We start from the raw sequence: 25,677 nt of genomic DNA, 5'->3' as shown, positions 1-25,677 counted from the left end.
AAAGAAGCATATTAACAAACATTTTGCCGCAAATATGAATACAATTTCAATTTCCTCTGGTGAATTTGATGTTCATTGTTTATTGATATGAAAAAAACTGCAGATCATGTGGTGTTTTGAGTAAATGTAGTTAACGTGTGAGCTTATGTGTTAAATATAGGTATACATTCAAATAGAGTGCATCTTTTTTTTCAATCTTCGTGTTTTAAATTGCCAAATGTACATTTTTAAGATGGTGGGAGGAGAAGATCAACTTCCTCTCATGAAAGGTCCTGACTCTGCAACAAAATTGACTTCTGGGTTGTTCAATTTAAACGGGGGCTGAGTTCCTTCAAAATATTGCATATTTCCTTGGCACCTACTAATATATAAAAATGTTTCATCTCTTTGACCGTCTTTTGAGCTATATTCTCTGCTGTAAACAAAAAAGACCAAAACCACACAAACACTCTCCACACAGTCGAGTCTCAAAGGAAAGTTTCCTCGTAGTTCTCACCAGGCTCCCCGAATTCAGAGTCTCTGGATAAAGATCTGTCACTGGCTGCTCTGGTCACACTTTCATAGGATGGTGGCGAGGACAGTAGAGTGTCCTCTGTTGTCTGTGCAATCTCCACCCTGACAAGTCCAAAGTGATGCATCATGGAGGCTATCAGCCCCTCGGTTTCTGGAGCGTTCTCCACATTCACCACAGTCTCGTAGTTTATTTGTCTGTAGAGATAGGACGCCTGTTTCAACTGCCGGCGCACCAGATGCCTCCTGTAACACCTCTGGATGATGATCGCGGACACCTCTTCCAGTTTGCGGCGCAGCGTGGACGTGATGGGCTCGTGGGAAATCTTAGAGGGGTTGGTCATCATGAACTTTTCCTCCATCTGCTGCTTGAGGGCATCCATCTCACCCGACTCTCCCAGGACGCGCTTTGTGAAGGCAAACAGGATGTCCAGGCAGTGGATCCTATCCCCGCTGACCATGGGAAGGTCCATGGAAATCAGCTTGATCCTGTTGGGCTTGGCTATGCGCAGCGGCTCCGACAAGGTGTCAGCGAAGATTGACAGCATGGAAAACTCAATGAACTGCGTGGCCTCAGAATCAAACTTCTCCCAGACCTCATAAAACATTTCAAAGTCATCCTCGCTCAGCGGCTCTGTGCTCTCCTCTGTGGCAACGCTGAAGTTCTCCAGGATGATAGCTATATACATATTCACCACAATGAGGAAAGAAATGATTATGTAACTGACAAAGAAAGCGATGCCCACTGAGGGGCTGCCACAGTTTCCCCGGGTGTTAGTGCCGGTGTTGACAAAGTAGAGGTCGCACTCCTCTGGGGAGCTGGCCATGATTGGACTCAGGAGGTTGTCCCAACCTGCCGAGGTGCTGATCTGAAAAAGGCAGATCATACTATTCCCAAAGGTCTCAAAGTTGAACATGTCGTCAATCCCGTCTTGTTTTTTCACGTAGGCAAAGTTCGCCATACCGAAGATCGCATAGATGAACATGACGAGGAAAAGCAGGAGGCCAATGTTGAAGAGTGCTGGCATGGACATCATTAAGGCAAACAGTAGAGTCCTTATTCCTTTGGCTGCACGTATAAGTCGAAGTACCCGTCCTATCCTTGCCAGTCGGATGACACGAAACAGGGTGGGAGATACAAAGTACTTCTCAATGATGTCAGCAAGAACAATTCCTGAAACGAGACAGAAAGACAAGGGGAGATGAGGATTATCACATTGCACAACGATACACTACAATATAGTTAAAGCTGCAATAATCCAAATGTTTATAACAACAACGGATCAATTAACTATGTGTGATGTGAAAGCAGAAAACTTTCACCGACGGTGAATGAAAATGCTCTTGATAAACCTTCTGTATGCTACCTGTCCAGCTGGTGAACATAAGGGAGCATTAAAGAGCCAGATATTTTCCTCGGACGTTGGTGGAGGCCAAAACAGAGCAAAAAGTAGATTGAATACTGGACTTATATTCATCTGCTGGACAGCGATACCACAACAAATACATGTTAACGTTGCTCCATGTCTACTGGATGCGTAAATAAGCACCTGTTTGCTAACATGATAGCCATAATAATTTGACATGGGCCTATGTTGTATTTACAGCTCATTCCACTGCTTTCAAGAAGCCCCCAAAAAGGCCCCCCAAAATAATGCAGCTTCAAGACTTTTAAACATATTGTAATTTGTTGAGCAGTAGCGAGAAGTAAATCTTTTATGACATAAAGTCACATTAGACAATGCAGCAATTAATATCAAAGGAACGAAGAACGAAAAAATAAAGAGATAACTGATAAGCATTTGTCAAGGCTGCACACTCCTCTCTATCTGTTATTTGGTTCATAAAAATGTTTAGAGATTTTATTCTGCACCTGGATGTGGATACATCTGCCAGAAATCTTTCATTGAAGGATGTACAGTAGTCCAAGAGAAAATAGCAAACATAAAAAGTAAAATTGCACAACATTAAAGAATATTCTGCTAACAAACAATGGATAAACCAGTGCGACTGAAGAATACAACGCAGAGGCAAAGGTTAATGGCGTGCTTCTTTTTTGTGTCTCTACTTACCCACAATAGATAGAATTATCACCACAAAATCAAAGATGTTCCATGCAACTGTGAAGAAATAACAGCGGAGGGCAAAGATCTTGATCAGGCATTCGGTGGTGAAGATCACGATGAAGACCAGGTTGATCTTGTTGAGGATGGTTTCCATGCGCTCTGACTGCTCATCGGTTTCCACCATCATGGTCACCATGTTGACGATGATGAGCATCATGATCAGGATATCAAAGGCTTGCTTGGACACGAGATCGAAGAAGAAGGCTTGGAGAATATTCTAGGGATTGGAAATTACAAATGGCTGTTATTAGTACAATATTATTAAGAATGTGAGCAGGCTGCACGATATGAAGGATTGGGGGTTGTTAATAGGACATAAAATGGCAATGTCGGAAAAAATGTGGAACATGTGACATTATATAATTTTACCGCAGGCCTTGGTATTGGCTTTTGAGGCTTTTTAGATCCCAACTTCTTCATAGCGTTGTAGTACTTCTTCTGTTCTTCCGTCATGAAGATATCCTGCCCACCTAAGTATTGGCAGAAACACCTGACATTATTTTTACAGAAAATTTTAAAAGAATGTTTGATGATCAACATAAGGTGACAAAGGTGTTTACTTCCAGACCGAGCCAGTAAGTATTTGCACGCAATTCTTCATAGTTAGTTTTGCCTGAAGAATGAAATATGCCAAATATTTGAAATCCATGACTGTACAATTATTTTTGACTGGGAAAAAAATGTGCATCTATCTTGTGAAGGTACAGAGCTACTTGCAAACACCAAGTGGTCCGGGCCTGACATCAGTGCTGCCAATACTCATCTTTCTTTTCTGCTGATTAAAGTTGTCGATAATGACACCGATGAAGAGATTGAGGGTGAAAAAGGAGCCGAATATGATGAAGACCACAAAGTAGAGGTACATGTACAGGTTGATTTCTCTGATGGGTTGTTCCTCCACCTGAAACCAAACAGTTTAATAAGTCTGCTGGCTACTGAAGCATATTTACGATGTAGGCCCTGGAAGTATATAGACATACTTACTCCTCTTGAGTCAACAGCTGCATGCATTATTTCCATCCATCCTTTAAATGTAGCCTATAATACAATATGACCCAGCATTATTATCAAGGCAGTGCATTGCATTGCAAATCACTGACTTTATCTATTGAAAAAACATATACAAAATTCTTCATCACACAAGAAAAATGTGCTTTCCTCAACTGAAAGCGTGTTTGACAGATTTGACAAACCTCCGCAGAAAAACAAACAAACACATACCACTTGCAGGAGGGAAAGGTAGCCAAGTCCCACGTTGTCGAAGTTGACCTTCACTTTTGTCCAGTAGAACTGGGTGTCATTCATAGAGAGGCACTCTGACTTGTTGTTGACGACGGAGACACTGTGGATGAAGCCGGTTCTGTTTACGCACTTCCCAAACTTGCCAGCGAACAGGTTGACCCCCATGATGCTGAAGATGAGCCAGAAGATGAGGCACACAAGCAGCACATTCATGATGGAAGGGATGGCTCCGATGAGAGCGTTCACAACCACCTGACGGGCAACAGGGTCAGATACGGGTTAGTGTCCCAGCAACGAGGTTCTCTGGCAGTCAGGTTACACATGAATCACTGCCCACATTCTTTATTCAGCTAACGGTCTGATAGTTGACAGAATAATCAGAAGGTTTCCCCATACATTGCCTGTTTAGTGCATAGTAAGAGAAAATAAACAAGATAATAGCAAGTATTGCAAAAATCAAGAAACATATCGTCACCTTCCTAAATTAATGGCCTACGTAATTTTTTGACAAATTTTCTTGCCTAAATCATCTCCTCATGATACTAGCCACCTCTGGTAACATCGCCTACATCCTCAGTTGAACAGATCATGCAATTCTACCCCTATAGTATAACGGCCTATGTCAAGAGTGTGACTTAGGCCATTTTATTTTGCCTAAGTCAAAAAACAATGTGACTTAGACAATTTTACAAGCTTTTCAAGATGGCATTTAAGCTAGCAATTTAGTTAGCATTTTTGCGAGTATTTTTGTCAATGAAAATCTCACTCGAACATAATATTAGTAATCATAACATAATTTGACTGGTATTACAGTACGCCTGTTGTGCAGTGTCTAGAGGCAGCTTGTGCACCCCTATTACATTTGGTCAAGTTTTTTGTGTTTTCTGAAAAACCTGAAAAAATTAAACGCATGTTTTAACCAATGTTTTAAACATCAACGCATGTGTGTGTATGTGCTTTTTCTTAAACATCCAAAATAAATCTTTTAGACCTTTTAAGCACCATGGCCCCTATATAGGGTGAGATTTACACATGATACACTCTCTGCTCCAAAGTATCACTGAGATATGAACCAAAGAACACAGTAACATGAATTGCTTTATCGCTTTTCAGTCAGCAAATGCTGCCTACCTTTGTTGATTAGAAGAAGAAAAACACATTTCCCCCGGTAAATCCACAAGTGTATTGAACACCATAAGTAATATACAAGTGAAATATAAGGTTTGGTACATGAGAAAATTCAAATGGCACACATTTTGGAGACCTCGCCTGAATTCTCTCTGTACTAAACCCTCTCTAACTTTGTTCTGCTTCACTTTTTCAAAGTCAAACTTTGCAGAGGACTGTTCACATATTGTGCTATGATTTGGGATAGCTTTAGACCTTACTGCTGCATCATTTCAAAGAGATAATCATCCTGAAAGTGGACCAACCAACGGACTGAATAACCGACTACCAGAAAACGCATTCCTCACCCGCATGCCCTCGAATCTGGACAGAGCTCTGAGAGGTCTCAAAGCCCGCAGAGTCCTCAGGGACTTGATCGCAGCAAAGTCGGAATATCCCAGTGAATTTGCGACCAGGCTTATCAAGGACACCTATATTGAGTACAGAAAGATGAGAAAACTGTGACAATCATAAAAAGGATTCAATTTCTTTTTGGTATATAATACAAACGGAAAAACAAAAACATTGTGGAAAAGCACTGGATAAAGCAAAATCACATACATTGTCTCATCAACATATTAGTTGAGGAACTGCATATTATATTACTATATATCACAATTATATGACTTTTGAAGAACCATACAAGTTTAAAACATTAGAAGAGACATATTTTAAAGTTTTTGTGTATTTTGGGACATTCCACAGTTAGGAACACTATTAATTATTTTTTTAGGTTTAGATTTGGTTTGGTTGTTGGTTAATCTTTTAGAAAATTTAGACTTCCACTCTATTCTACATCCAAAACGGACAGGACTAAATGGTATTCCGCTGTTGAATGACCCGTGGATGACAGCCATGAATGAAAATGGCATGATGTAAATGAAATAAATTCATGTCATGATTGATGATGACAAAACACAGACAAGTATGCACATATGGACAAATAGTGTCCATGAATGCAAACTCAGCTATATATGCATAGAAAATATGTATATATATCAAATAGAGTGAGTTTTATAAAGAATTTAAATCTATCTTTGCCAAATTTGTTTCCCAATTTCCATCCAATTGAAGTTCATTAAAAACAATTTAGGACTAACAAGGTCCCAATGGTCTGAATTTCTTTATAAAAGTCTATTTATAAATGTGTTTGTCCAATATATCTAAAGAAGATTCTCAAAATTTACTCTCGCGACAATTAAAGTCTTTGGCTCCAAGAAAGTACAGAGGGAAAAATACAAAAACACTGTAAAAGAAAACAAGGTGGTAGTTTTCATCGAGAGAAACGAAAGGTTGGTAGTTGAGATTATCAAAAGGATTTGTCTTTTCATCTAATCAGACATAGCAAATAACACTCAGCACATTAATTAGACACAACAGTTTAGACATAAGCTCCACCAGTGCATTTCTAAATTGACTCAAATGTCTGTTCAGCAACATTTTCATATTTTTAATACGCTATTATAATATGTTGTATTATAATATACTATGTAAAGTACATCTTCTGTAGATAAACCTTAAGAGTAAATGACACTGCATTTGATTTTGATATAAAAGCCAAGGCCCTGAAGTAACTGATTCATAGAATGACAGCTGAGTAACAGCGGCACGTTTTGAGGTCATTTCACAAGAAGTGCATTTGTTTGGACAGAAGACGGTGGCTTTTGATATCACAACAGAAAGCACTTACGAGTGAAGAAACACAGAAGCATTTGTGAGGCAGATGCACGTTTCCAATCCCAGAGCCCATACTCACCTGGGACCTGCTAACTACAACTTACCCTAACAATAGAGCGGTCTGTGGCAATCTGTGTAACAGCAGGTGAAATCAGAGGAAGTCAACGCCTCGGGCACTTTATATGACCACTACAGAGCCACATCCATTTTACCCAACAGTTTAAATGTAGCGCAACATGACCCCGATCACTGGAGCGCTTCTTTTAATTTGTCTGGCAAGAAATCCTGCTGTCAAAGCAAATGTGAAATGGTACAATGTTACAACTACTCGGTGTGCGGTTTAGATGTATGTTCCTAGATAATTGCTCCAGGTCGTGAAAACAGCTGTGTGGAGTTTGATGGTGGGATTCATAAAGTTGCGAATTTGACGCACAATGTCAGTCATGCGGGCGGCCGGTTGTTGTAAAGCATACATGGAAGGTCGAGTGCTTTCCGGGTCAATAACGTGACTCACCAAGCTGTAATCCCACAAACATGACAAGCAACGTTTAGCTACAATGGGAGGGGTTAAACTTCAACCCCAATGCTCAACACGTGACCGCATCCTTTCATGTGGTGTAATAAAAACGTGTAAAATGTTCGCTTACATCCACGATAAGAAAGTCAAGCCAGCACCAGTAGTTGGTGAAATACTTCTTGAAGCCGTACGCGATCCACTTGAGGAACATCTCCAGCACAAAGATGTAGGAGAAGACCTTATCGGCATACTCCAGCACCACCTTCACGACTTTTCTCTTCTCAATGTAGATGTCTTCAAATGCCTGAAGGGAGGGACAGCGGTGTGAGGCAACATAACAACATTGCGTCACGCCACTGCTTTTGGTTTGACATACAGAACAATTCAATTGCAGTTGAACTTCAGTACCATGGGGGTGGCACTAAACAGAACTATAAAACTAATGAAGCAGAAATTACACTCAAACTTCTCTAAATTTTCTATTACATGCAGCATATTATTTTGAATTTAGTTATCACTTTGTTAGTGGCGGAGTCTGCTGCTGCTCCTTCACAATAAAAGCATTCAAGACAACCGTGGTGTGAAAAACGTCTCGTGCTGTGTGCTGCATGAAATCCGATGCCATGCCAACAAACAAACCAGGACTGAAACTTAGACATGAAATGTTTTTTGTTAATGCTTTCAATGTATTAAGAAAAAAAGAATAGTGTTATAGTAAATAAATGAGCCGTACCAGAGCCCCACTGCTGAGCAGGATCATGAAGATGATGAAAGTCTCAAACCAGCTGTGTTCCACAATCTGGTAGCAGGTCTTCCTCAGCCTCCACCAGGCCTGGCCCAGACCACGGCTCGTATCGATTTCACAGCACTGACAGTGCCTCATGCAAACTGAGCGGGAAGGCAAAAAAACCCAGTGCAGACATGAAGGAATTATGCTTTACAAATAACTGATAATGTATGAAATGATTGCTGCAAAAACTTTGACTCATCGTTTTACATGGTTATAACTCTAAATTTGCAATTCTCACATTCTGGGAAGCATTCCTCTGGCTCCATGCTCTCTTCAGCCAGCTCTGATAAATTGTCCATCTCTTCTCCAGGCTTCCTCAGATCCACCGTGCTGCCCTCTGATAGGCTGACCATCTCCTGAGTGGTTGAGAAGTCTCACTGTTACCAACTGACTTACATTTTTCATCAAACAGTGTGTGAACCATTAATGAGTTGTCATACACACACGTATAGCACAGGATACAGGCGGATGGACATTGCGGTGAGTTTTCCATCAGCTGTCGAAGGCTGAACACCTGCTGTGACATCACTGTTTGAGGGTGTGGTCACGTGTGCAATATGCGTATAGGTTTCAAACCAAACAGTACAGCGCAAAAGCATTTTTCTGCCCTGTGTTCAGGGTGGGTTCATCCCATCAGAGCTAGCTCACCTAGATGTACCGCCTTGCCTTTTTAATCTCCTGTGAGCCTTAATTCAGTTTTGATAAGATTTCCGTGTGTTGTAACTGCAACATATTTAACACGATTTATAGGACAGAGGTGCAGCTTCAATCCTATAAACTGGTACGAAGTCTAATCCAGCATTAAAGAGCATCTGCAGGACCTGGCGACCAGATTACCAGCATTACTAGTACTAGTGCTCGAAGACGGAGCAGAGAGAATGTGCACTGATGGCTTTTCAAGACAATTAGTGCCACATGTGCTGTATACAATTGTGATGCATGCACAGATAGGCTGATTGCTTTTGTTCTTTAAAGCTCTACACATGTTAAATGTATCCTTCTTCACGGCTGAGCAACTGCTGATACCCAGTTAAGCTGTTAGAAAGCTATTTTGTTGTCATTTCCATTTTCCCTGATGCCTAATTCTGGTGTGGTGCGGAGCAGAGCAGGGCAGGGAAATAAGAAGAGAGCGCCAGACTGCAGCCCGCTCAGTTCCACCCGGCCCTGCCTGGCTCTGCTCAGCTGTGTCACTTTAATCTGCTCGGTAGGGCCTGGCTCCACATCTGGCCAGCTGCTGTCTGCCTGCCAGAGAGGACAAGACTGGAGCAACACACTCTCCACCTTCAACAAACACCCCGACCCACAGGACACCGAGAGACAGGGGAATGCAGATAAACAGGAAGGGCGAATGAGGCAAGAGGAAGAAACAGGGAGCTTGATAAAGAGAGGCTGAGAGAGAGAGAGAGAGAGAGAGAGATGCTCAACTAATACACATGGAAGTTAGCAACAATAGCATTTTAATGATAATAAGTAATGCATACTGCAAATTAGTTATTGCAAACTTACTCAAGTAGCCAATACTCATATATATTTATCCATGGTGTTTGCGCGATATCAGCCCATGTTAGGCCTCTAACTATTAAAAGAAGATTTGTTATCCTGTTTTGAAAACAGAGTCTGCTTTCAAAATCCATAAATCAACCGTTATGCAAACTATGTCAAACTATCTATATATGGCAAGACTTACTACACAATAACTAGTCTGGCACATGACTCCCCCGTGAAACCATGTGTTGTTTTTACTCTTCAGTTTGACTAAAGAAATAAGATTCTACGTGTTGACTGGGGAGCTTCCGAGGTGCTGGTAGGTGGATTGTGTCAGGCTAGAGCCAGACTCCCTGTTTTACTCCGTTTTCAGTCTTTGTGCTAAACTAAGCTAACGTAATTTTCAGCGCAGAGGCATGCCTACAGAAATAGTTCAGATCTTTACTTCTGTCAAGAAAGCAAATAACCATATTTCCCCAAAGTGTTGAAGTATATCTTTAATTATAGCTTGCTCAGGAAACGGTGGTCTTATTGTCTTATGATATAAATAATGCTATAATACTATATAATCATTAGATTATATAATCTCTTTTAATCATTTAAATATGCCGAACTACCTTTCTTTTTGACATTTGTCGTCTTACACTGTAAATAGTATGAGAACAAGGTAAATGAAGCCTTAACAAGAACATAAGCCCTGTATTTACATACAAGTAAAGCGTCAAAATCTACTGTGTTTAGGGTGTTGTTTTAGAAACTCCAGTCAAACGAGCTAATTTGACTTTTAAGTAAAGTGTACTTTGTTTCTAATTTGGAAAGTAATGATGGTGTTTAGTTGGTTCAGTACACTTCTAGTTACTTTTTAGCTTACCGAGTATGTCAGTCTTCAGAAAGGCAGCTAGCTATACGCGCACACATGTTCAACATGTCTACTTGCCAGCATTCAATTATATATATATTAACAGCAAACTTCACAATAATGAATGAATAATGATCGAGTATTTACTTGGATTTGTTCCTCCATGAAAAAGCATGTTTTCCCTACGATTAATACCAATTTATTGTCCATAAATATTTAAAAGAAACCTCCTGGTAAATTATTAGGAAATTACAGTTCAATAAAATAAAGCGTTAGCCATAATGCTTGCTGTAGTCTAACAAAATGAGAAAAGCAGCATAGTCGTGGTTAACGTAGTCTCAATTCTACAGAAATACACATCAAGGAGAAGCTACAACACAGAAGTGTTGTTCACTTGGATCCTTCTTACTTTAACAAACTTGTTTTTGATTGGAAATTTGTTTCCGGCTTCACTCAAAACAGTGATCGCTGATCATTTTTGCACAAAAAACTGTTTTGATATAATACTATCCAAAGGCCACTGCAACAGTAAACCATGAGGGTTCAGGTCAGGCGTAAACATAGGAAGTGAAAAAACTCACCGGTTTGTTGTCTTCATCCTCTGACGACTCAGAAACCTCCTCCTCCTCCGGAAACTCCACATCTGACTCTCCGGGTGCGATGGGAACGATGACTGTCAAGTTCGGATTCGTCATGTAGCTGTCCCCCTCTGGTATGATGTACTTTTCACCGTAGCGTCCAAAAATCCCACCGTTGCTTTCCACGTGATTCCCAACCAGCTTGGTGGCCTGATTGGCCTTCTGCTTCGAGCCGCGGTTGAAGAGGTCGATGACGCACACGGTGAGCCAGGAAACACCGGATTGGATGCGGGCGATGGCGATCTGGATGTTGTTCAAATCGCCGTCCTCTTCCGGAGCGGAGAGGTTGTCGGAGCTGAAGGAGCTGAGCAGCAGGGCCAGAAAAAGATTCAACACCTGTTGACGGACAGATGTTATGTCACATTACATTTGGTTTGGTAGAAATACCCCAACAAGTATATAATCCGACAGCCATTTAGCCTGAATGTGGCAGAACATGCTGTATTTACATTGTGCTTGTATCAACATTTATCTTTCTTTACAAATCAGAACATCGTTTAGCCTGTAAGCTTAAGGATAAGTGTACCTCGTGCATGACATGACCTCCTAGATATTTTGTCAACACTGGCAAATCCTGCATTGTGAATTCAGGAGGATGTTCTACACAGATAGTCTCAGGCACATATGGCTGATTTTCAGTGTGGCTAAACTCAAGTTTCCAAGCATCCAACTCCCAAGCAATCTGCCTACTAGCTTAGAGAGCAGCAGCATCAAGCATATCTCTGCACAGTAGCATGTGTGTGTGTGTGTGTGTGTGTGTGTGTGTGTGTACTGCCTGTGTGCATATGTGATGTGCACAGTTGGTAAGGATCATCTTTAGCCACTGAGTCAGTCAGAGATGGGGAGCATGAGCAGATGATTAGTGATGAATGCCCTCCGGCCTTCTTGCCCCTAAGCATCCTGGATAATCCCTTTGGATAAACAGCTTTCCCACGATTCATGTGCAGTGGCGGTTCCTGTCCATTAAACTCAATAAGAAGCACCGTCGCAATCTTTGCCCAGACAACAGGGTCACGGAAGGTGTCTGTATCCAGCAATTGTAAAACAAGATAAACTGCCATGTGTGCTCTTGAAGGGCTTTCACCGCTCATCTTACGCCAGTGCTTCTGGAAGGGCAGAAACCATATTTGAAGCTAAGTTGAGTATTTAAAGAGTTTAAAGATGATAAACGGTGCTGGAGGTAGAGAAGACCTGTCATTTAGCAATCGGCCGTTCGCTAAGCCCCGAGCCACCTTAGTTACGGTTGCTACTCCTGTCAAGCTTTGCAGCACAAAGGGAAGTTTACAGAAATATCCAAGGCAGCTTTAGCACTCAAAATTCTTATTTTTGAAAATATGTCTTTTACACATAAATCAATAAAAACATGCTCTGTATTTCTAGCCGGTAACCATGTTTTTTTGATGGCTGAAAAGACGAATTTATCGCTAAAACTACGACTGTGAGCTGGCTGAAAACTCAATCTCCTGCTGACTTTGTAACATTTGTTTCACAACAAAAGTACTGTCAATCGTCTTAAATGTGGACATGATGGCTACATAACTAATATATTCTGAGGCTAAAGCTGTCAGGATCCCCACAAGCTGATGATCTATGCAGAAGACGTGGGAATAAATGAGTGGTATTGTAAAGGCATTGCAGCATAAAGCTAGTGAACTACAGTATTATAGTATACAATGAAATATGATGTTATTTAACTCCGCCAACCAGTCAAGTTGCAGTCACATTCATGTCTGTCCGGGATGTCATCACTTCTTTTTAGACATTTGTGGGATTTTTTTAAAATAAACACATGAATTCTTCAGTCATGACAAAAAAACGTGTTTGGTGAGGTCAGTAGCCAGTGAGCCACTGACCACCAAATTCTAACCAGTTAATTCTTGAGCCCAGGAGGACATTTGTGCCAAACTTGAAGAAATTCACCAACGGTGTGGATGCATAAAAAATCATTCTTGTATGACCCGCTCGATAGACGGCAGACTAACTTTTGTAGCTTGAGTTGGAGCAGTTTAACACACCTTTTTAATCCATTCCTTACTTTCACTCTTTCACTTTGGTTATGGAAAGGTGATACAAAAAAAGGGCACTATCTTCCAAACTATTCAGATTTGGACAAATTATCCAGTTGAGTGATAAATGCTAAATTGACATGGCAAATCGGCTGCTCTTCTTCAATAACAGTTCTATAGCAAGATTATGTCAACTATGTGTCCCCAAACACTCTTCTCTGTATATATTCTATAATGCTATACTATATATTGTCAGGAAATACACAACTGTGTATTGCACATTCATGTATTTTTAAATAGCAATATCGAGAGATCTGCAAAGAGTACGAAATATTTTGGAGTTAACCAAAAATGTTTTAAATGATTTCTGACAGACTGATACATTTCAGAGCGTAGGATTAAATGTGGAACACGCTACCATTTAATGGCAGAGGGAACAGAGGGCATGCTGGAAACAGGTGTTTGAACCATATCCAACAGATCCACCACACTCAAAGCCTTGTTCCATTTTTTTTAAAGCTTGACAGGGTTTTAAAACAGCTATGCAACAGAACTGAGCTGATTGTAGTGCAGATGAGGCTCATATTGCAGAGTATAATACTTTTCTAATTTGTGCTTTGCATGAGATGAAATATGTTCTGACTTCCATAACACATACAGTATCTCTTGGTAATATATGTTAGGGTCAGGCTAGGTAGAAAGAATAAAATACAAAAATGTTAAATTAGATTCCACTCGCTCAGGCCGATATAATGCAGAAACCGACTACACCGCTACAATGTGTGATTTCAGGAATCGTCACTGAAATGACATCACATTCCAAGTAAAACTATACCCTGTCTAAGGAAAAAACGCTGCATCTGCTGGCCGTCCGCGCTTCTGGGATTTTTCTGTTCTCATTAACGTAAAATTAGTACACAGCTGGAGAACAAATCACCATATGGGCAGACCAACACATATATACATATCCTTGCTATGGCACAGAGTAACAGCAGGATGGATAGCAGTTGTGTACAAACAGAGCTGTCATACAGATTAAAACTATGTTTTACAGAAACAGCCGCATGCTATGATGTACACGCCGTGCTGCATCCTGTGTGAACCTCAGTACCTGCTGCAAATGCTGGAACGACAGCGAGAACACTCTGTGGCCCTGGCTAATCCTTTGTACAGTACTTAGGTCACAGTTTCTCCCATACGGCTTAGTTCATTAGCGGTGGATAAAAACATTCAGCCCCGTTGGACATGAGGCTGCGGTAAAGCCGCTCCTCGCGTCCAAACCGTTGTGGCGACACAGATGTCTGAGTTGGCAAAATATATAGCGATGATGCACCAACAACTGTTTGAGGATGTCCCATCCCCATATTATGGAATCGCCAACCATCATTGGTGCAACAACGCATCACTTGGTTTACAATTGGTTGTATTGACACGCAATTACATGTTGTCTCTCAGTAGACTTCCTGCTACCATAAAATATTGAAGTATATGTGCTCGGGCTGAGTATTCTCTTTTTGTATCGACTCAAGATAAACTACAATGCCCATGTTCATCCTCATGACAGAACATATCGCGCAGCGCAACAGAGTAGCTCACTCTGGGATTATTGAGATTATTTATATAATAATAGTAAATCTTCACAATTCAATGTTGGTTTCGGTCACAGGCCTTTTTGAAAAAGACTTAAAACATGTACAAATGAAATACTCACCACCAGGTTCCCAATAACCATGACCAACATGAACACCAGGATACAGAGGGGCTGCCCGGCCACTTCCATACAATCCCACATGGTCTCTATCCATTCGCCGCACAGCACCCGGAACACGATCAGGAAGGAATGGAAGAAGTCCTTCATGTGCCAGCGAGGCAGCTGACAGTTGATGGAGATCTTACACACACAGTCCTGGTAGTTCTTGCCGAACAGTTGCATGCCCACCACAGCGAAGATGAACACGATGATGGCTAACACCAGCGTCAGGTTTCCCAGGGCACCCACCGAGTTGCCGATGATCTTGATCAGCGTGTTGAGAGTGGGCCAGGATTTTGCCAGTTTGAAGACTCGTAACTGATGAAGAGAAGAAAGTGAGGAAACCAATGATGCTGCATTTTCACAAGAAACTGTGTGTTTGATTTGATGTTGAATTATAAGATGTTCTCAACTGAAGAATTTAATCATTTGTCAATCACCTTTGATTTGTTACATTTATAAAATATACAACAATAAAAAGGCAAACAATGGCAAAGATTTTTTGGGAAAAATTAGTGAGAGATTTCTGTTACCAGTCTGAACGATCGCAGGACAGACAGCCCCTCTACATTGGAAAGACCCAACTCCATCAGACTAAGGCAAACAATGACGCCGTCAAAGATGTTCCAGCCCTGTTGGAAGTAGTAGTAGGGGTCCATGGCGATCAGCTTCAGCACCATCTCAGCTGTAAAGATTCCTGTGAAAACCTAAAACAGATAGAGAGGGACATAAAAACTGTAAAAAGGCGTAAAAAGGCGTAAAATGCGTTAAATGGATTATGAGTAACGGGAAAGATTTGGTTCGGTCTTACTGCCCTCATCAACCCTGTTTCCAGCTGCTGGCAGTGGTTTTCAACAAAGGAATGCTTTGAAAAACATTGTACACTACAGGCCAAGCATCAAACAGCAGACAGAGAAAGTGATCGACTAGCTGGTGAGCATAGTGGAGCATTTATCAGCTTAAGAGCCAGATATTTCCCTCGTGACTTGATGGAGACCAAAATAGAGCAAGAAGCAGAGTGAATATTGGACTTATATTTTTAGGTGAACTCATGTTGCTCTGTTTTTGCTGGATGTATAAATAGGCTACTGCTTGTTAACATGTTCCCCGTAACAACTTCAAAAGGTGAAATGATGTGTTCACAGTTTTTCTGCTGCATCAAAGTGACTAAAACAGATTAAAGATAAAAACAGCTTTAAGTTAAGGTTTAGAGATGTGAGGAAAGGGTCAAAGTGAAGACTAGAATGGATACTGTGTATGAACAATGTACCCGTTTTAGGACCCAGACAGACATCCATGACGTTTAAGAGAAAATATGGAAGAAAAATAGCACCAAAACATAAGCAGAGAAGCGAATAAATAACCTATAAATTACTTCCATTTATCTTCTTTTAAGAATGTTTTCAAACTTGACACCCTAGCAGAGTCTATAATTTACCAGTAGGGGGAGGTAGCAAAATAAAAATTGACGAATCAATCCCACTCCCTGCTAAAAATACTCCCTCTTACCAAGGATAATCGCAAAATAGTCTAAAGCAGAACGCTTGATAAAGGATCAACACGGCCGTATTTGACCTCAAGTGCAGCAAAGCACTTGCTATAAAAAACCCAACTGTCTGATAGAGAAAGACATTATCTGAATGCTGTCGTCTTTTCTCTTTACTTTTTTCCCAGTGAAGCTTTCAGTCCTCTCCACAGCCAACCCAACAGCACTTAGTGTCTCACATGCCGACAACCTGCCCACCCCTTATCTTTAAAAGGCCCTTACCAGATTGCCCACTGAAAGCATCGTGTTGAACTCCTCAGTCATGGGATAGTGCTCCAGGGCCATGAAGAGGGTGTTCAGCACAATGCATATGGTGATACCCAGATCCAAGAAAGGATCCATCACCATGTACTTCACCCACTCCTTCATCTTCAGCCACCAGGGGCAACAGTCCCATATCAGGTACCTCTTGGCGAATGTGTACCAGCAGGGATGGCACTTCTGCCTCGACACCTCTAGCTCTGCAAAGAGACATCAAGGTGAACTATTCATCTGCAGGCCTTTTCCTAAATCCGGTAATAAGTGTATTTTCCCAAAATGTAAAACTACTCAAAAGGACTCACCCCCCATGGCATCACTGAAGAAGCTGACCGAGCTCAGCCCTCTTTTCCTTTGCACCGGAGGGGGCTCAGTCACTGTCGGGGAGGGCTGGAGGAAAAGTCTGGTAACTGTGTCCTCCACACTGGTGGGCTTCTGGAAGACAGAAAACCCCCCAAAATAAAATACAAGGCTTTGTTCTCCTTTCAGCTATTAATTAAGATATTTTTCACTGCAGGTTCTTCTAACTACACACGGGCCTCTGTCACTCACTGTGTCTTCCCTGACCCTCTCCATGCTGTAAGCAGGCATGGAGGTGGGAGTGTGCAGGAGGCCCAGAGTGGTGATACCATTCTGATCAAGGGAGATGTTCAGCCGGCCATTGATGTTGAGGCTAGGGGTGAAGATTTGGGAGCAGTGGCTCCGCACACTACCCGTCCTCCTCTTCCAGTGCGTCGCTGTTGAACTGGTGCGACTCCTGAAGGCTTCCCCATGCGTGCTGTACTCATCGTCCCCGAAGTCAGCCTCTGAGTTGTTGCGTGCCCGGAAAGCGCTGAAGACGCTGATCTGGCTTCCTCTCCTCGTGCTGAGGGGGTGAGCGGAGAGCGTGGACAGCAGAGGGTGGACCGGAAGGGGAGACAGAGACTGCTACGGAAACACAGGCGACAAATTGGGTCCTACGGCTTTTCAGGAGAACATCAAAGGCTGGGAGAAATGTTTAGAGTGTGGGTGTTGGATGATGTACCATTGGATCATCCAGTGGGTCAAACTTCTCTTCAGCAGCTTCCTCAGCGGTTTCCTCCGACAACGCCCGGTGCGATCTTCTTCTCCTACTGCTGCTCCGACGTATGCTGCCTGTCTTCAGACAGAATGGAGACAGCTCTGGGGACAACACTGAGTCTGTATCCTGTGCCTGTTGTCTTTTTGCTGCCAACTTCACACAGAAAGGAGTTATGTTACATGAGATACATTTTTAAAAATATGAATATGAAGATGCTCGCTGGCTGTTGGCGTTGAACCTACTCTTTGCTCTCTGCGAAGGTGCTCCATGGCCAGCTGAAACTCCCGCTCCTTCTGCCAGGCCTCAGCGATGGTTGCCTGATTCTGCTCCTCATAGGCCATGGCCACAACAGCTAGGATGAGGTTGACCAGGTAGAATGAGCCGAGGAAGATTACCAGCACAAAGAAAACCATGTAGGTCTTCCCTGCTGAGCGCAGCGTCTGAGGGAGCAGACACAAAGTCAGTACAATCAAATTTGCATGCAAGTTTTTTTTCGGGTTTTGTAGTTTTAGCATAATGTTTGCTTATGAACAACATTCAACTCAATAATTTCATTGCCGACATTTGAGGACTCACTCCCTCTTATATCCATAACAATACAGTGTATTATCACGCAGTATGTTTATAATGCATTATAGACATGAAGAGTGTTAACCAGAGTGTTTTTTAATCATCATTATTTAACATTTGATTGAGCAAAGCTATTGTATTGTGGATCAAAACATATTTAAAAAATGACACCTGGTGGAACAGTTTTTCCCAGTAGTCTTGTGTCATGAGCCGGAAGAGGGCCAGGAAAGCCCAGCCGAAGGTATCAAAACTGGTATAGCCATAATTTGGATTCCTCCCGATTTTTAGGCAGTCAAATCCATCTGGACACTTCCTGTAATGCACAAACAGTTGAAAGGTAGAAAGACAGATGATTATGGGACAACACAAATAAACAAAGGATGTGCAGCTGGGGGCAGACCCAGCTGTGGTCGCGCACAGGCTGCTTTACCAGAGTTAAAAACATCTCCAGTATCTACGCTCATGCCTCCCGGTGGCCTTTGACTCCACAGGGGAGAGAAGCGGATGAGTCACTAAGTACACACATTGCTATCAACACCATTATTTCAACTGAAGAGGGCCCTTGGAATTCGTTCCAAGCAGGAGCACTAAAATGCACCGCAGCAAAAGGGATTACGCTGAGCCAGATGGATATCAAATTGCAGTTAAAAAAATATTTCCATGCATTCATCTCTGATCTCCATTGTCGGGCAGCATAGTGGCATTACAGCAAATATTTAAGTCCAGCAGCTGAAAACAAGCTGGACTGCCATGTCAATCTGAGCGAAGAATAATTTCGTAATGGCTGGGAAACAGCTGGGCGGCAGAGCGCTGCTGTGAGAACAGCTGTAGGTCTCACCGACCGGCCAGCTAAGTACGAATGCTCACTAATATCCAGCAGGGAGGACAGAGCAGGCTGCGTGAGGCCAGCGACATCTTGCTGTCAGGCCATTCCTTCCCCTCTGCTGCACTGCTCAGCCAATCTGCTCGCCTCTTTTACTCAATATGGTTTCGCATATTTCCGCCTATTAATATACTGTTGTTTCGTGAACACTTTACGATACCGTTCATCGTTTTTCAAAGCATATCGGGTTGTTTTTTTTAGATTGATGTCCTACCTTAAAGGAATACTTTTTGTATTCATTCCAAAATAGCAAGCAGGAATAATTATCCAAAATTCAAGGACCTTTTTAAATGTAAAAGAACGCCTAAATTTACATGATTTTACAACATATCTTGTTAGTTTGCAAAAAAAAAATTCCTGATTTGTTCACTGTATCGTCCACCTGTATCGTCCAAGTATTTTTTTGAAATGAGATCATGAGTTGATTAATTGAAGAATATTAACGAGCATCTATTTTCATAAACGATAATTCATTTCAGTAATTTTTCAAGCAAAAGGGACGAATAGTTTGCTGCTTTTCTTTTTCTGTAAATTGCAATGAAATGGAATGTTGTCTGTCAGCATTTTCTGGCATTTTATAGATACACTGCAATAATCTGCAGATAATAAATATAAAATAACCATGGAAACTCGATTTACTCTAATGTACTCAATTGAAGACAATGGCTGCATGGAAAGTATGAAATCAGTCCGAATTTGATTTAAAAATAGTCAAAATAATAGTGAAAGCATTATAAACTGTTCTATTGTTCCGAATGTCTTGCTGGATTTAAATCTCTCAATAAAAACAAGCATTTCTCTTACTTATTTTATCAACCACACTGCTAGTCAGTGCTGTCATTTAAACAATTGCAATAATGTGAGACTTCTCTTCAAATTAGATGTTGCTGTAAAACAACGAGGCCTCTATCAGGCTGGTGTCCCTGAGGTTTCTATAGCAACTGCCCTGGAGACTGACTCTTGCATGGTTTATCATCCTCAAGGAGAGCTGCTGTGCCACATGTACTCGCTGTGGGATCAATTCTGCCTCCACACACAGAGGGAATACCATAATATGTAATCATATCACTGTTCTTCCTTTTCTGTGTAGAGCCTATCATGTATTACTTTGTACTCATTAGTAATTCTCTGGACGTCAGTGTATTACACAGGAGCGATACGTATTAATTTCCTTTTTAGATGTTTGGATTATTTATCCTGCAAACATTGTTTTTAATTCCTATTTGTTTGATATAAAAGTCTGTCAGCAGACTCTTGAAACTTGCTTTTACATTGATGTTTTTGCAATGCAAAGTGATTGAAAAAGTTCCGACTGCATTACATCATAACTATAATGTAAAATTGAAAATGCAGACTCAATGTTCACTGTGATGGATTACACACTTTCATAGTTTCATGAAAATCAATGGAAATCAATGGCTTCCAGGAACGCCCGAGAAAACACATCCTAATAATCATTCAACATACATTTGATAATGATCAGTGTACAATTTTGAGTATAAATTATTTCTAGTTCAGGAGCAAAAATTGTAAGACGCGGCCCTCTAAACTTTCATAAAGTCTTGTTTCACCAAAACAACCAAGTCCCCGGTGTGTAGGAGCTCTTTGGAAAGTCTCTGCTGACATGTTTTACAGTATTTATAACTAGTACTCTTGAGAGTGGACCATCAATTCCCTGCAGTTTGTGTAACAGCACATCAGAGGAACATCTGTCCATCGCAGCAAAGTGTTTTCCCTCTATGGTGGGCGGGGCTGAGGTGGTGGGTTTCTCTGCCCAAAGTCATAATCCTTGATGCATAGTGGCTTTAAGATGTGAGGAGATAAGCGTTGGACTGAACACTACAGTAGGCGCGATGAGAAACAGCTTGGAACTTTGAAGCAAATCATTTATCACAAACTTGTTAACCATCTAGGCTGAAAATATCATTTAAATATGTGTACGTGTGTACGTGTGTGTGCATGCCTGCTCACTTGTGTATGTGTGTGTCATCATAACGTATCCAAAGCTTCAATTTGGAAAACTACTCAGGGATTACTTGTTGGAATACACTCAAAAGATTAAGCATCCTCTATGTTTTCCGTCCTCCGTCCTGACCTGCTTAATTTCTTGCCCGTCTCCAAGGCCAGCGTCAGAAAGTCAAAAGGCTGGCAATCCTTTATTCTGACAAATATATAAGCTACTCTTTGGTTAGTCTAACCTATAACTTGGTAAGTGTTCCTTTCTGTCTTTGATTTAACATCAAACTAATATATTTTTTTAAATAAATACCACATTCTTGGTGATGACAAAGCCCAGTTAATAATAAAGGGAGACAAAACGAATCCCCCCGTTTCTCTTATTGCCCACACCCGCTAGACATAGGGAAAAAATATTACAACAGAATGAGACTGAGTGTCAATAGTGATTTTTAGGTAAACTGTGGGACAGCTGGAAAGGTCATATTGGTGCTATTCTGATTTTACTGAACTACTATTTATGGAAGTTTAGTGATGCCATTTCCCTCTGAATGCCCTCAAAAGTATCCTCTTTTCGTTCTGACAAATTACTGAATCAGATTTTACTTCTTGGGAGATTAAGCTTCTGTGTTTTTGGAGGAGAGGTTGCAGAGTGAGATTAAAGCTAAAGGGACTCTGATGCCAATAACAAATCTCTATCCAAGATAAATGCATGAATTCATATACTGTAATATAAAACGTATTACCTTGAAAAAGTACTATAAATAAATAATTTTACTAAAAAGCAAAGCATGTTTAAATGTATTAATGTGCCTGTATCTGTGTGTTGACCATGATTTGGTTTACTTATATTTTTTCTTGTCAAGCAAATGGAGCCATTATTGTTAGTTGAGCAAATGGAGAGAAAAAAGATTTGGTGCCTGTACACATTTGTTGTAGCTGCAGGATTTCAGATTCACACAGATGGGTATTTAGTTCACTATAACCCTTGAACTGGGCCTGGCATGGGGAAAATCTGAGTCATCCTGTTGTGCTTGTTTCAAAAGCATTTGGATTTATAGGATTATTCAGTGCGTAGGCTGAGTAGCAATATTTGGAAGGTTTCACACTGTGCCTTTGATTGGGAACAAAGTCCACAGATAAAATGTATGCATGCAGACATTCACTCTGATGTTAGAAACTGTATCGAAAATGTCTCAGTTCCATCACAAGCGCACAAACGTAGGTGCTGCTTGAAGACTTCAGACCAGTGTCTCCTCCTAAACAAAAACTAAATATCAATCCGGCCCGATCCGGTTGACCTAATCATGTCATAGAGCTTTTGACATGATGAAATCTCCAAAGACACCCCCACCCCCGCACACACACTCTCTCTCTCCAGCTGGCAACTCCATGTTTCTCTGTAAAGGGTTCCAGTGGAGCCGGGGTGATTATCCACACCACATGTCATCTTATGTACAGCCTCTCTCACGCTACACCCCTCCCTCTGATGGCATCATTCCTCCATACATTACACCCAGAGGTCACAGGTTGAAACGTGAAGCCTGAAGCACGTCAGCCATTGTCGTTTCTGTCTTTTCTAGTTCTGCGGAAACTGTTTACGCCAAATTTGATGCTCAACCTACTGTATCCAATAATACAGATGACATGCATGGGATCAAAAGCCATGAGACGCTAAATATTCTGATATTATGTAATAGCCAGCAGATGATTAACAAGCAATAATCAGGACAAACACTCACTTACCCTGCATCACTTCCATATCCGCATATTAAGGCATCCTTTGCTCCTTCCACTTTGTAAAAATTATCTAAGGAAAAGGGGAAAAAGAAGTTGAAGAAGTTTTTTGTCTAACTTCACTGAAGGCTGATGACAAGGGACACTATTCACTTCATGTACATATGTGTCTCTCTTTTCTTTCTTTTTTTGGCTGACCTTCGCTGGTGAGGAAGTCCGCCGTGGTGCTCCAAGTTCTGTTGTTGCAGATGAAAGATGCGTTGGGGCTGAAGGAGGAGTTGACGCAGTGCGCAAAGCTGCGGATGCACTTTTGCCGCAGCAGGCCCATGAAGAGCTGCAGGCCGATGAGGGCGAACACGCTGAGGCAGAAGACGGTCAGGATCATCACGTCTGCCAGCTTCCTCACAGACTGGATCAAAGCACCGACGATGGTCTTAAGACCTCGACGAAGGAGAGGAGACGGGATGTCAATTGTTTGGGAACACAGGGACACATCCGGTTTTCTGTTGATGCGTCGCAGCCACCTTACCTGGGATGACTGAGATGGTTTTCAGTGCTCGTAGTACTCTGAAGGTTCTCAACGCCGAGACGTTTCCGAGGTCTACAAATTCTGTCACGTATCTGGAATTTGATATCAGGGGGTTTATGAACAATCTGGTGATCTGTAGGATCGCCGGGGAAAATTATTAATTTTCAGACATACTTAACTTTTGTATATCATGTCTTTATGGTTACATTTCAATCAAATAGCATTATGATGTTTTATTTTTTGTGACTACTTGGTTTCATTCACTCATTCATTTAAATTCATAGATTTAGAGTGAACCACTGTATAAACAATTTAAAAAGTAGCTAACATGTTACCAAACAGTTGCCATACACAGATACGAAGCAACGATAGCATTCATTTGTAGTTTCTGTCCAACTAATTAATCCAATATTGAGTCTTTTTTTTGCTCTGTTTTGGTTTAAAAAATTTAAAAATGCTTATTGCGGTAAAATGAATTTTGTCTCACTGTTTTCAAACAAAGCAAATGTCAGGATGATTGGTCTCAGACAAATGCTGCACTAAGAGAGGTCACCTGTCTAATCTGCCACCTGCATCATGGGAAGTGAGTCATTGCACACAGATCTATGACCTCAACAACAGGCTTATCGTCATGGTGTTTCAAATCACTATTTAGGATGACTGATGAATTACTGAAAAAACATGGGCAAAAACAATTTAAAATATGATATATATAAATACATGTATTTAGTTTTTATCTTCACATTGTTACAGTAAGCACAAAAACGGCGCCATAAGACAGAATGTGAACTATGAATTAAGGTGGACCTTTTTAATTAGATGTTCAAGCATAATGTAGACCTCAACACAAAGTGAAATATTTGAATGATGAATATATATATATATATATATATATTCATCATTCAAATATTTCACTAATAATAATACTAATACTAATAATACATAAATATAAATGAATGGAACATGAATGACACGGTTACTCACGCCATGACGATGACGCTGAAGTCCAGCCAGTTCCATGGATCTCTCAAGAAGGTGAACGGCATTATACAGAATCCTCTTGCAAATATCTTTATCGCCGACTCAAAAGTGTAAATGCCAGTGAAAGTATACCTGAAAAAAAGTCATGGAGGGGAAAGTAAATGCATTAAGCTCTGAATCAAGTGTTGCTCAAGAGTTACAGTTCAAAACACATTTGAGCATTAAAGTAAACCACAATCGGCATCAACAAGGACTGAAAGGCAAAGCATGGAAAATAAATAAATGAGTGTGTTAGATGATTTAATGTTATAGTAACTTTAAATATAGGAGTGATGTCACTGACAGATTGTGTGAAGATCAAACTTAGCCTGCCTAAACACCTATTATTGCAGTCTACATTAATACCTGTACAATATTTACGAAGACAAACATTGTGCATAATAATGTAAGCCTACGGACACAGTGAAGACTTTCCAGTCGTCGGTTCATTCAGGTTCATTCAGGTTTTACTTCAGGTCTACCACAGTCAGACAGCAACTATGAAGCTACGGTCAACTGCTTGTTAGCTTAGATTAGCACAAAGACTGGAAGGGGGAAACCGCTAGCTTGACACTGTCCGAACAAAGTCGTCATACCAAAGGGTCTAAAGCTCACACATGCTATATTTTGAAAACTAAATGAAAAAAACATGTGTAAAGTGAATAAACAAGTCAAGGTTTTAATGCCAAGCTATGTCTTAACCGGGGAACAGTAAGTTCCTGAAGTCTCCGTTGGTTATTTTCGTACCTTTTGAAGGTTTGCCGTTTCCCCGTTTTCGCTACGCTAACATTGAACTAAATTAATCTGCTACCAGCTGTAGCTTCATATTTAACATATATAAAAGACTATAGTTGATATTCTCATGTAACTCCCGGCAATAAAACAAACTGCTAGTAAAAATTAATATCTAAAGTTGCAAAAGTAGATGAACAAATTAAATCAATGAAGATAACGTTAGCATGCTGCGTGATCAAAAATGCCTGTGACCCACCGATGACGACAACTCTGCCATATCTTACACATCATGCACATCACAATATTTCTCCAGAATTTTAAGTGACATTTAAGTTTAATTCGACACCACATGCTTTTTGTTTTACATGCTTTGGGGCCTCTGGACTGCAGTATATAAACCACTTACATCATATACTTACATTTTCATGATTCCTCAATCATCACTGACAAAACAACAAATCCCAACAAAGCTCCACATTAGAAAACATGAAGCACGGTTTCCAATATACACAAAGTTTTAGCTTAAGTGCTACATGTGTACTTACTCCAGGTACTTTGTCCATGGTGCCGGATCAGACATGGCCATGAAGAAACAGTTGGTCAGTATGGTGAACAT

The 25,677-nt window shown here is 41.0% G+C and overlaps 1 protein-coding gene across 1 annotated transcript; it reads right to left on the bottom strand.

Annotated features, from left to right (window-relative positions):
* Positions 1-467: 467 nt before the first annotated feature.
* Positions 468-25,677, bottom strand: LOC306747673 (sodium channel protein type 5 subunit alpha-like; the record flags this gene model as incomplete). The annotated part of the gene is made up of 24 exons (XM_079230746.1): positions 468-1,684; positions 2,583-2,853; positions 3,006-3,106; positions 3,396-3,537; positions 3,621-3,674; positions 3,858-4,130; positions 5,354-5,476; positions 7,370-7,543; positions 7,973-8,127; positions 8,268-8,385; positions 10,955-11,347; positions 14,729-15,085; positions 15,301-15,474; positions 16,536-16,774; positions 16,877-17,006; positions 17,124-17,498; positions 17,596-17,777; positions 17,870-18,071; positions 18,373-18,514; positions 22,787-22,850; positions 22,976-23,218; positions 23,307-23,398; positions 24,291-24,419; positions 25,607-25,677. The coding sequence occupies 24 exons, from the start codon at positions 25,675-25,677 to the stop codon at positions 468-470; spliced, it is 5,421 nt and encodes a 1,806-aa protein (XP_079086872.1).

The sequence above is a fragment of the Taurulus bubalis genome (assembly GCF_910589615.1).
Source record: "Taurulus bubalis genome assembly, chromosome: 1".
NCBI classification, from domain to species: Eukaryota; Metazoa; Chordata; class Actinopteri; order Perciformes; family Cottidae; genus Taurulus; species Taurulus bubalis.
The sequence above is the reverse complement of the archived record's forward strand: the minus strand, read 5'-3'. Positions and strand labels throughout refer to the sequence as shown.